At 40.4% G+C, this 13,036-nt stretch overlaps 1 protein-coding gene across 3 annotated transcripts in view; it reads left to right on the plus strand.

The window, feature by feature from the left end:
• Positions 1-1,137: 1,137 nt before the first annotated feature.
• Positions 1,138-13,036, plus strand: part of LOC126985061 (cytoplasmic aconitate hydratase-like) — a 31,634-nt gene continuing 19,735 nt past the window's right edge. For 2 of the 3 annotated variants that reach the window (XM_050839399.1, XM_050839400.1), the window contains exons 1-7: positions 1,138-1,284; positions 3,715-3,810; positions 4,090-4,154; positions 4,440-4,541; positions 5,406-5,551; positions 9,925-10,764; positions 12,193-12,325. In XM_050839399.1, coding sequence (XP_050695356.1) covers positions 1,272-1,284; positions 3,715-3,810; positions 4,090-4,154; positions 4,440-4,541; positions 5,406-5,551; positions 9,925-10,764; positions 12,193-12,325 — 1,395 coding nt within the window. In that variant the 5' untranslated portion in view covers positions 1,138-1,271. The remainder of the gene's footprint in view (positions 1,285-3,714; positions 3,811-4,089; positions 4,155-4,439; positions 4,542-5,405; positions 5,552-9,924; positions 10,765-12,192; positions 12,326-13,036) is intronic. The other variant, XM_050839401.1, reaches the window with a different exon arrangement.

Consider the following 13,036-nt stretch of genomic DNA (forward strand, 5'->3'; position numbering starts at 1 on the left):
TACCACCTCATCATCGCTACCACAGCCATGGACCACCACCACCACCACCATTATCACCATATACCATCTATACAATACCACCACTTGCACCATCACTATTACAACCACCACTATCATCATCACCATCCATTACCACCACCAAAACCACCACTATCGATCCCCACTATACCACTGTACCCATCACCATCATCACCTTCACAAAACCCTCCTTATAATTTGGTGCATCTATATACTATTCCAACAATCAAGAAACAGCTATAGACATGTGAGTGGACATCGTCGATCCTGTGTACGTGACGCCAAACTCGTCAGCAGAATAAACACGTCCTTGTTGGGATATGGCAGAGCAACACCGTGTAGGGCACAGCGCGAAGGACAATGCACACGTCATTTTGCGTAGTGGGCTAAATTCTTACTTGTCACAATACAAACATGCTTTCACTACGCAGCTTCAGCAAACAGCAGGGAAATAAGTAAGATTAGATAGAGAGAATATTAAAAGTGCGCATCAACACATTCAATAATACGTATAAAGATCGTATCGAGTGTTGCATAAAAAAGCCAAAGGGAAGACATGCAATCTTAAGCAAGGTAAACAAGTATATAATTAGTAGAACTGGTAAGAGAGAGAGAGAGAGAGAGAGAGAGAGAGAGAGAGAGAGAGAGAGAAAACCATGGCTTGTAAGATATACTATAATATAATACTAAAGAAATATATGTTACGTAAGATATGTGGACGTGAGTTATAGGCGCGATAAAAAAAATGTAGCCACAGTTACATATGGAGAAAATGCATAATTAATAGATGAGGCAAGCTAGGTCATTTAAGCAAGGAGGATGAGGGGTTAAGGCCGGGTGAGTGCTTGGATGAGTATGAGGATGAGGGATGAGAATGAGGAATCGAGAGGGATGAGGATGAGGGAGGAGGAAGGAGAGGGATGAAGATGAGAGAGTGTAAAGGATGAGTCCGTATACGTGATCGAAGGTGAGGGAGAGGGATGATGGATGAAGGAGTGTGAGGGAGGGGGACGGGTGATGGAGGGTGAGGGTGAGGCCTGAGGGAGACAGAGGAGGGGGAGGGAGAGGGTGGGTGAGGTAGGATGAGGGAGGGAGGGGGTGGGTGATGGAGGGTGAGGAGGGAGAGGATGGATGAAGGAGGGTGAGGGTCTGGGTGCCTTGAGTCGCCACTTGCCACAACCCTCCAGACAGGCCCAGGATCATCAGCTCCTCGTCCCCCTCCTCCTCCTCCTCTTTGCCTGAATTACGTCGGAATGGCAGGCGAAGGTGAGACACGAGGCTTCACAATACTCCATAAAGCTTCAGGGGACATTTAACAACGATAGAAGTCAGGAATTAAAGGCTTAGTGTCTAGTTATTGGTAAAAGAGTGAAGAGGAAGTCCACTGCTGTTCTCTCACGTTGATGTTCCCATTGATAGCTGCTGATTTTTTTCGCTTTATTTGTTCCCACTAATACACGGGTTGTTTTATTTGTTGCATGAAGATTCACGGGATATTTAACAACACCAGGAACTAGGAATTAAAGCCTTGTAGAGTATTTGTGATTAAAAGAAGTGAAGAAGAAATCCGAATGTCTTGTAGCGGCTGTTGTCACGTCTACACCTTGGATTGATGCCTGATTTTATTGGATTCATTTGTTCACTAATATCTGAGCCGATGTATTTTATTAAGGGCTTAGTAATATGTGTGAGTTAGTGACCATTAGTACACAAGAACCCAGTTGCTTTATCAGTGGCAACATAAAATTGATAAGATTAATATTGGAAGTAGTGGGAAATATGTGAAAAGTCATCTCTTGGGAATATAATTACTGATAACTGCTTTATATGGTAGCAGTGGCTTGGAATATAATTGGTCACGTGCTAATGGGGTGGTATAATTACGTCATATAATTCGCCTTATCTCCCAGTAAATAGATAAGATTGATAGGTGGATACAAGACACATAACTCATCTCTTAGGAATATAGTAGTCAAGATATTAAGTAGTCATCTGGTGTTGGAATATCTGATCATGTAGTAATGGAACGGCGCCATTATATAAAGCAATTTCTCTTATCTGCACCCCCTGTGTGTGGCTATCTTTTGCCTACTCATATCGTTGATGGCCATGCCCCATTATTCCCAGGTGGTTATCAACTATTTAATGTCTTCTCATACAAGTTATGTCCCTGTTTCAGAATTCCCAGGGGGGTCATCAACCATCTTATGTGGGTTTTATATGACTAAAAGAAAGTTTCTGTTCCCTAATACAATATAACAGGCCTAAATTCCCTGGCATTACCTAAGCTTGTGGTAATATAGGACATTGGGTTGTCATACCTATTGTCATGTTTGCTATACTGAAACACCCCCCTGAAATATTGATTGGTCTGAAAATATTTTGGAATAATTTGCAAATGATTCTTAATTGCTTAACACTCCAAAGTACACTAAATTAACTTTTTTTTTTTATACCATATTCTATTAGTTTTGATTAACATTTATGTGGCTAGTTTGGGTTTATAATTTAATTTTTGGGACATAATTAGTTAGAAGTGTTGGGATTTCACCGAGTTGTTGACAAATTACAAACTCAGTCGTAATAAGTTATGTAAAAGATCAAGAAAACCAACTAACCACACCATGAAAAACAGGTTAACAAAGACAAATCAGCCACAGTATTGCTACTACAGACTACATTCAAATAATCAGACATTATCATTCCCAGTCAACTTCAAGATAAAACTGGTTTAGGTGCTGAAATAGTTTTATGGCATTAGGTTAGGATTGTATTTGTTTCGGTAAATGTCAACTGAAGATAAACTGTATGTTGTGGTAGACTGTTGACGGACAAAGGGGCAAGACTTCCTCATGCTGTTAATGGGACACCTCATGCAGAGTCACAAGCATGCCAAGGCCACTGCAATCTTCTCACATTGCCTAACCAGCTTAGTTTAACCTGTATTTTGGAGGCTACTAATACCTACTACTACCACCTACTGGGGCTAGTGTTCTCTCATCTAACATTGTCTCTGCATTTTTTTTTTTTTTAAAGATTTATATCAGTCAGAACTAACTTTGGGCTTGTATATTGCTTGAGGTAACTTTTTTTGTTTGGCCAAAAGCTTGTTAAAAAAATTGAAATGGCTTATGAACTGTTCAGATAAAAGCTTGGTTAAAGATTCTGAAATGGCTGATGAACCTCTCTCAGATTCACCTAAGTTTATGATATATATAAGTTGATTGGGGAGCATGTTTTCTCCTTGGTGGGGAATGGATGGTGCCGTGGTGACAGCTGCAAGGCCGGATTGATCAGGTTCTATCAGGTCAACAACACACAAATAGGAAACAAGTGTCATGGAACAGACAAAGGTTGAAGATATTTTGATGATTACTAATGATAAGAGATACCAAGGTTACCTGATGTCACTCATTTTTGTCTGATGGAGAATTTAGCTGAAGAATGTATAAACTCATGTAAAAGATTTTTATTTTTAGGAATTTTTGAAGGATAAGTTTAGGGGTCAGACTTTTACTTGTTGAATGCCACTTTTCTTGGTTGTTAAAGTTATTTCTTAATGAAGCATCTCCCTCCCTCGGGGGGGATTTTACTTAGGATTAATGTTTTCATGAGTGTGTATGTTGTAAGGTTTTCAGTGAGGGGAAATAGACATGGCAGTTTCATCATTTACTATAATAAATCTTAATTTTTCAGGAACAAACCCATTTGCTCATCTCCTCTCTGAGCTCCAGATTGGAGGGGAAACCTTCAAGTATTATAACCTCCTGAACCTTAAGGATAAGCGCTATGGTCAGTGTTTGAGCCTTGGCTGTGTTGTACCTTGTCCTCCAAGGACATTGACTCCTGAGGGGAAAGTGTATTGCACTTCTTAGTTTTTATGTATATTAAATAACTACTGGGTATACATATATATGATGATCATAATGCATTATATGTAATATGTAAAGTAAAATTATTAAAGGTTCAATTTTATATGTAAAAGACTACTCAGAGTTGTTGGAAATATACCGTACTCCCATTGTTTTGGAGGCAGCATCTCTTCATTAAGACTGTCACTCTTTACTTCAGACCGCCTGCCCTTCAGCATCAGGGTCTTATTGGAGGCAGCTGTGAGAAACTGTGATAATTTTCAGGTACAGTTCTATGCCACACCCACACTGCCTGGCATCACGGGGCATTGGGTCATAATTGTTCCATTTCCTGCTAGGTTCTGCTTTCTGGAATTTTTATTTTATTTTTATTTTCTTTTAGATTTTGGAAATACATTCCTAGAATAATTTATTTATTCAAAATCAAACCAACATTGTTTAATTATGTAGTTTTTTTTTTGTAATAATTGTATTGTCAAGCAGTTATTTTTCTCTTGCTCACATGTGCAAGTCAGGAAGTTAATAATAATGATGATGATGCTGGTGCAGGTGAAGGAGGAAGATGTGCACAACATCCTGGACTGGGAGCAGAAGCAGAATGTCGCTGAGGGGGTGGAAGTGCCTTTCCGTCCAGCCCGCGTCATCCTCCAGGTGGGTAATGGTCAAGTGGTTGGGTCGTATAGATGAAATATTTGATTCTATGTAGTTGTATGTCTATAGGAGATCATTTGAGCACCCTAGACTCACAAATCTGCAAGTGCCAGACAGCCAAAAATAGAGTTTGGTACATCAAAAGGTTCTATGAGGAGTCATCTACCTTGTAGAGGTGTGGTTGAGGCATTAGGATTATCTAACTGGGTCTAAAAGTATATTACAAGGAAATAACTTCCTTTCTAAGATTGATCCAATCTTGGGATTCTAAAGAACTCACTCATGTCAAGGTGTCCTCTGCTTGGCTCTGGAGTTAACACTCACCTTGTGTGTTCTTTGCTCACCAAAGATGTTCCTTTACTTGTTCATCTCCTAGTTGCACCTCTTGCCCTTTCCCACTAAGCCCTCACAAGGGATTCACTTATGGTAGGGTCAGCACTAAGGTTTCATGATAGATACTCCTTGTATCCTCCATGTATAACTTAATAATCAAGACTCCATCAGGATGATTTTCATTGTAGTCAGGATACAAGCACTACTAAGGGTGACTGAATATTTAGGCTGCAGAAAGATGGAGAGCAAGATATTATTTACACCTTTTACTGAAGTAACTTTATGCTGTCCTACAATGTAGGTCATTATAATAGTATTCTTCAAACTGCAAATGCATTCTACTTAGCTGTTATGGATCCCTCTCCCAACTCTGCTGTTGTAACCCTCCGTCCAGCATTGTGTTGTGTCTGGTATTATGTATTTATCTTTTTGTGAGAGGTGGGAGATGTCAGTCCCGGTGAAGAGTCTTTTGATAGTGGGCTAGAACTATTGCTTTGGAGGAACGCTGTCTAAGCTAGTTGAGGTCCACAGGACTTCACGGGGGTACCAGCTGTGGTGGACTTTGCAGCGATGAGGGACGCTGTGAAGGACCTTGGAGGAGACCCCAAGAAGATCAACCCCATCTGCCCCGCTGACCTTGTGATTGATCACTCAGTGCAAGTGGAGTTCTCCAGGACGTTAGTATTGTATCTTCACTGAAATTTATGGTCATTAATTCTTTCTTTAAAAATGGATTTGGCCAGTATGAGGGATATTGCTTTTTTAATATGATTATTATTATTTTAGTATTATTTAAATATTCCAATTCATCATATATTTCTCAGAACAATTATGAACTGCCTGTTGTTATGTCCATGTATTTTAGATGTATAACTGAGTTTTATTAAGGATTTACTTTCTGCTTTTAAAGAGTTTCACCTTGAAATACAGACAACCTTTGCTATACAATCTTGAACATTCCCTGCTAAAAAGCTACTTATGATCCCATACAATCAGTTAAACAATGTGTCTTTGATTGATGATGCAGTCAGGTGATCACCACATCACACAGTGGTGGTACAGTCACATGGTCATTAACCTGCACAACCTGCACAGGGAAGAGTGTTCCCTACTTGCCACAAAGTGTTTTATGTTTGATCTGTGTCAAAGAAGCTTTGGATTTCCTGATGGAGTTGGATGCAAATGGAAAATGTAGGCACACTCATGCACAAAACGGTAAAGATGTTGGCACCTTGCCACCAGATGTCTGAGACCAGGGAGAAGGCAGTGACTCAGAGTAAGCTGCAACTTTTAATGCTATTGTTATATGATTGATCACTTCATGATAACTTGTTTAGGAATGTAACCCAAGTGGATAGCAAAGGATGTTTTTATTAGAATTGGGTGATAATCAATGGACCCGCTTTTCTTCCTTTCATTGCTTCAAGTCAACTCTAATTCACTCCATTTAAGAAATACTATTGCTTTGCTGTAGATTTAATCCATTTTAGAAATACTATTGCTTTGCTGTAGATTTAATCCATTTTAGAAATACTATTGCTTTGCTGTAGATTTAAAGCAGTGCTTTAGGATGGGTCTGAAGTATTACTAATTCTCTTTTTCCTCTTTGTCTCATATATATAGTTATGCTTTATGGGCTTGTCTTTTTAGCTTTAAAATCTTGATGATCTCAGCAAACTTCTAGAGTTTAGTCTAGATTTTTCTTCTTCAACATCATTAGAAACTTTATAAACTATTTTTAAAATTTTTTATTTGTTTATTATTTGCTTAACACTTTCGCGCACACCCTCCCATCTGATTTTCTCGTCCAAAACCCACACCTGACTGGCTATTGGGAGGCCTGATTTTGGTACCTTGAGCGCGTGGTATAAATTTTTTCAAAACTCGTTTATTGAATCTTTTGCTCAGTTTACTTTTATAAAACTACATACATTCCACTGTACATTGTAAGCTCTTTCATATGGAAAGAAAAAAAAATAATGTTTGTTTTATATTTTACCGAGGTATCGTGAGTTGAAGTGACGCGAAACGATATATAGTAAATGTAGGATGGCCACCACACTGTGGCGTAGTGGTTAGTACGTCTAGCTATGAGATCTTGGGCCCATATGATCTCGACCTGGAGCAGTCACCCAGTTGTTCATTTTCTCTTTTGAGCTGGTTGATAAATGGGTACCTGGGGAAACCTGGAGAAGGTAAATTGTGGTGACCCGTATGTTGCGCCTACCCTGTGTTCTGGGTTAATGGGTTCTCACCCACCACAGGTGAGACGAAGATGAGCACTGAAGCCACGTGCAGCTTAGGGTATGCCCCCAACTTTGCCTTTAAGTGTGCCATGTCCACTGGGTAGAGGTGAATAAAGGAAGGTAAAAGTAAGACAGGCCCCAGGATTGACAGACTTAACAATAGAAATGTTGAAATATGGAGTTGTAGATATGAATATGTAATTTAGCATGGGAGCAGGATGAGGTATTGGAAGACTGGAGAAGGGCCATCATCGTGCTACTATGCAAAGGGCAAGGAAGTAGGGATGACCTTCATGGCCATTGAAGAATAAACTTAGTGATCCAAGGAATGTGTATGGAAGGGTTTTAAAGGAGATGATGAAAATAACCGATAATGGTATAGGGAATTAACAAGAGGGTTTTAGGAAGGGAGATGTGTAGATTAAGTCTTTCAATTGGAGCTAATAGTTGGAGAGCACCTGGAGAAAGATATGAAACTATTTGCTACTTTCCTGGACCTAGAGAAGGCCTATGATAGGATGGACATAAATTGTGTCTTGGATAACCAGAAGATAACTTGGGAGGAGGAGGGCATTAACTTGAATGGATCAGGTCTATTTACAAAGATGTCAATGTACATAAGCATGCAGCTGAGTGAGTTTTTTAATGTTGATGTTGATGTGAGACGGATGAGTGACATCACCATGGTTGTTAGATATTTGTATGGATGGATGGAGAAGTGAGGGAGAGAGCATTGAAAGGCAAACATGTTATAGGTGCATTGGGGAGAGTTATGAATGGAAGACGTGTGAGGATTAACCCAGTAGCAGTGTGGATCATGTTTCTTAGTGGTTCCTCCAAGCGAGAAAAATGAGAAAAAATCACCCCTCACATATATATCAAAGCATTTGTGATCAGATTATGTATCATCTACTTTGGGGGGTTTATATCATGGCACAAATTTGGCCCGTTGCTGCTACACGGTAAAGCCACAAATTTGGCCCGTCGCTGCTACCGGGTTAAGGGCAAAGGAGGGTACTGAAAGAGCATTATCCTCCCATCTGTGCATTCATGGATGTGGAATTTATCACAGCAACCATGAATTCGAGCAGTGCCAGCGCCAGTGGAAATGAGCGATATAAAAGATGCGTGTTGTGTGTCTTGAAAGGATGGAAAAGTAATGAAAGTAGGCATAGAGTATTATATGAGTGTAACAGCAAAGGGACTGAATGTGGAGTGGTTGAATGGTTGAATTTTGGTGCTCTGAGAAGGTTTGGTATGAATGAATGAATGAGAATGACTTTGTGAAGAGAGTGTATATACATCAATGAAAATATATGCCTATTCACTGTACTGGTGACCCTTGTTGTATGCTGTGGTTAGATAACAGACATCCACATAAAAAAAAGTAAAAAAAACAATACTTCTTGCACCTCCACTTAACAATTCCACCTTCCTTTTATTAACACTGACTAAATGAGTGTGCCAGTGCTCAGTAACAGTTATTCCCTGGGGTGGGCATTGTGCTGCATGGGAAGCACAAATTCAAAATCACCCCGTGCCCTGTAAAAAATTAGTAAATATTTGCATTGTGGAAATTCCTGGAGAAATAATATCCACATAAAAAATCCAGTTATATTAAGGACAACTGGCAAGCGGATACTTTGGGAGGTCCTGTCATGTTGGTGTGTTCTGTGGTCGGGCAGTGTGTCTTGTTGCCTTCTGGTCGCAGTTGTTACCTAATTGGTGTAAACAGTCACAGTGTTGATCATTTTTGTGATATTATACCCGTGTTTGTGAACCGTCCCGTTGTAAAATACAGCTTTACATAACACTGCTGTGCTCCGTCGCCTGTATGTTAGCTGCTGTGTTTGCAAAGTGTCTCTCCTGCCACTCATAACATGTATTATCATAATGTAATAGAGAAAAGTATCTATAAATTCTCTTTGGAATCAATCTAAAAATCTTGGCAAAAGTTATAATAAATTTATTACCTACCATCTGGTACCTTTACATAAAGCACATGCCACTCAGCATTATATGGCACTGAAATATGTTAGAGAGAAATCCTACCAAATATCTCTGGAATCTAGTAATTTTTGCAGAAGTCAAAATGAATTTTCCAGTGTCCAAACCTTCCCAGCCACTGCTTGCCTCACAGCATCCCCAGTTACTGCCGTGTTATCTGAATGTACCTTCTTGTAGCAGCATTAATGCTTTCTGACCAGAATATTTATTTTAAGAACTGCGTGAAAGAACTTACAACCAATTTAAAATTCCCAAAAATAAGATAGATATTAAATGAATGATACACTTCTATAATGTTCAGAGAATTCATTGCAAAATATTGACCTATTATTTGCTTATTTTGCCTGGAATTACCCAAATACAATTAAGTCTTAACAGTGAATGCCCTTGAATATTTTAACAGTCTACTCATGTGTTTATGGTTGATGTCTACAATTAAGAAGATTTTGGCACCACTTTGGAAACCAGTTCTGCAGTTATATTCAACAGATTAAAGCCATAATAAGCAAAATTGAGTTCCTCAAACACATATTAGTAGCCTTATAATTAAGGAGTACAGACTTTACTCTCTGTTATTGTTCATGACTTTACTTGCATTAGATTTTTGTGTGCCTTAGTAATAAAAAGTTCATCATTTGTATAGTCTTGCTAGTAAAGCACATGAGGGTAGCTTATTTAGATATCTTGGCCTAAGGATTATGAGTGTATAAGAGACAGAATGGTTGTCACTGATCTTAGTCTGCTGTACTGTGAAGTTGAGGCTTCATCTTTGACTGTGTCTCTCCCTCCCTCTGCAGACGTGGAGGGGACGACCCTGGTGGTGGGGGCTCTTTGGCCAGTCAGTCCTGTGGTCGTTGTGTGAGCTATGGCCAGCCAGGCTGCTTGTCAGCCCCCATGGCAGGCCGCCGCCCCAGTCGGTCATTTGTCCGGGGGCGTCGACCGCCCAGGCATGGCTCCCAGGGGTCAAGATCACGTCCCAGTTCCCCTTTGTTACAATCACAGCCTTCCAGCCCCGCGGTCTATTCACCCATACCAAGTGGCTTTTCACAGCCAGTATTCATGTGCCCGCCCCAGCCGTCAGGGACAGTCATGGTTGGGGTGCAGCAACCTTGGCATTATCAGTCTGCTCCTCCCACCAGCACCCACCAACTCTCCAGTATGTTATCGCACATATCACTTGGAGAATCAGCATCAAGCTACCAGCAGCAAACAGTTACTTATGGCCCAGTGGTCCACGGTTACCAGCCACCAGTGTACCCCTCCCAAGTGTCAGGGACACAGTACCCAGCCAATTATTACCTCGGTCCTCCATACATACACCGGACTGGTCTGGTTGACAGCAGAGATGCTACACCAGACCCTAGTCAGCACTTGGACTCTGCGACTACCTGTAGTGTAGATGTTGAAGACATAAGCCTTAGACCGTGTGGAGTGCCTAGTGCAAGACTAAGACCCTTGAGAACACAAATGTCCAGTGAGTCTACCAGCAATATTTCAGAAACCTCTAATACCAAGAGTGACGCATCTCAGACTCCATCGCTAAAACTGTCTGTATCGTCACTGCCTTCGCCTCTTGATGTGCCAGGGATCCCCATTCAGGATGAAGTGTGTCCTTTCCATGAGCGCCAGTCTGAATGGTTAGCATCCACCTTGTCACTGTACAGTGTTGTGTTGAGTGTGTGCCACGTGTGTTGATTGTGTGTGTGTGTGATTCCCTTAAAATGCATTATTATATCTGCTTAAAGTTTCTTGATCTTAATATTAGATTTTGAGGTATTTGATGCCTTCTCAAGTGAGTTACAGGGTGAAGGGTGAAGTATTTTTATGAAGATTTATGGCAGCCATGCTTCAAAGAAACGCTACCACTTGGTTTTACAAGCTCAAAATTGCTCCATAAGAAACAATTCTGCATGTAAACTTATCAACATGTTTGAATGTGTTTAAATAAGTTTCATTTGAAAAATAAACTCCTTGAAAAACGAATAACTCGTATAGTCAATGAGTGGTATTTGTGCCATTCACTGGCTGTCTTGAATCCTTACAGAATTCATTGGGTTTGTTGAGGAATCTGTAGACAGTCATTGGTGGCTTAAAAAAATTAAAGTACTTACAGCAAAGTCTTAAGAGAGCTGATAACTTTCTATAAAGTTTCTATTGTCTCTCCTATGTTGGGCTTTTTTAAACACTTCCTATTTAGTGGTTCTTGTACCTTTAGTTTTCCTTCAATTTCTCATGGTGTACTTCTGATGCTAATGGTCCTTAATTGCTATCATGTTTAGTATAATGATATTAATTTACTTCAGGAATGCATTAAAGTTGTGCTGCCTGGACTCTATCACATTGGTCATTATTTTGCTCTTCACAGCTTCTAACCGTTTGCTCACTAAATGACTTAATTGTTCTTAGATTTGACTATTATATCAGTCATGAATAAATGTGCACGTTAGTCTCTCACCATATATTCGTACTAGTCCTAAAGTCAAAAGCAATTGTAAAAGGTTTTCATAAAAATGTTTTCCCATATACACTAGATTCCATGAGAATATTTTGATTTGTTGAAAGAGCCTTGTGTAGGTTTGTTTCTCAGAATATTATGGACTTTTCCTCTTTTGCTCTGTTACCACCACCACCATTACCACCTTGTCTCCTTCATAGGCAGGTTGAGGCTCCCTGCTCTTTCCACACATGTTTGCTATCCATATTTAAAGTCTTATTTCACGAGGACATTCATGAAACCCCTAAAGGCCTCCACACTGGCTGTATATACTCGTGTAAAAGTTGATCACATATGTTGTCCCTGCAAGACTGTTATGTTTGAGTTCATAGAAAGTAGTAGTAGTAGCAACTCTTCAGAAAAAATATCCATGTAAAAACCAGCTTTTAAAATGTGGCCTCCAAAATACTGTCAAAAATTCAACTTTTACATAGTATACACAGTAACTAACTTGACTGATTGTGTCATAACTCCATTCTTACCTGCTTAGTGCCTTTTGATGAGTGTTGGCACCCATTCATAATTTTGTATTGGTATGTTAGATTAATACCACACCCCCATCTCCCTACAGGTCCAGTGCCCTACAGAAGAACCAAGAACTAGAGTTTGAACGCAATTTTGAGCGCTTTGTCTTCCTCAAGTGGGGAGCGCAAGCCCTCAAGAACATGCTGATTGTTCCTCCCGGCTCAGGCATCGTGCACCAGGTGGGTAATGACTAAGGGCCGGTCTCACAGTCACTTTGTTTGTTTTGATCATTACCAACAGCGGCGATCGACTCTATAGTTTTCCACGTGAAACTGGCCTATGGGTGCCTGGTGGTGGCTGCAGAGGAAGCGAGAGGTGTTGAGAGTGTGTGGCAAGGTGCGGGGCTAGGCTAACCCCGCAGCCGCCACTACTCATCGGACAGTTTTACGTGGAAACACTATAGCAGCGATCGCCGCCATTGGTAACGATCAAAACAAACAAAATGACTGTGAAAGTGACCCTAATTCTCAGATGTTTTTGTTTGCCGAGTCTTGCAGTTGATCAAGCAGCCCTTGTGTTGACCTCAGGACCAAGGGCTTGCATGTTTGAAAGCTTGGGGCTCTCCTTACGACTGTTTTCAAAGGCCATAGAGAAGATTAGTTGGGTTCCCATGAGTGCTTTCCCATCCATGGTGCAGAAGCCTTGTCAAACTACCACTAGGGGCATGAAAACTATCCATGTAAATCCCTACAGGTACTACTATAGCCTTTTATAATTAATGCACTACGACAACGAAAGTTTGAGAATATGCGCCCATATCTAGAACTTAATTTGGGGAGTGCACTTAACCCGGTAGCAGCAACGGGCCAAATTTGTGGCTTCACCATGTAGCAGCGACGGGCCAAATTTTTGCCATGATATGTACCCCCCAAAATAGATGATACATAATC

The sequence above is a fragment of the Eriocheir sinensis genome, chromosome 58, assembly GCF_024679095.1.
Source record: "Eriocheir sinensis breed Jianghai 21 chromosome 58, ASM2467909v1, whole genome shotgun sequence".
Taxonomy (NCBI): Eukaryota; Metazoa; Arthropoda; class Malacostraca; order Decapoda; family Varunidae; genus Eriocheir; species Eriocheir sinensis.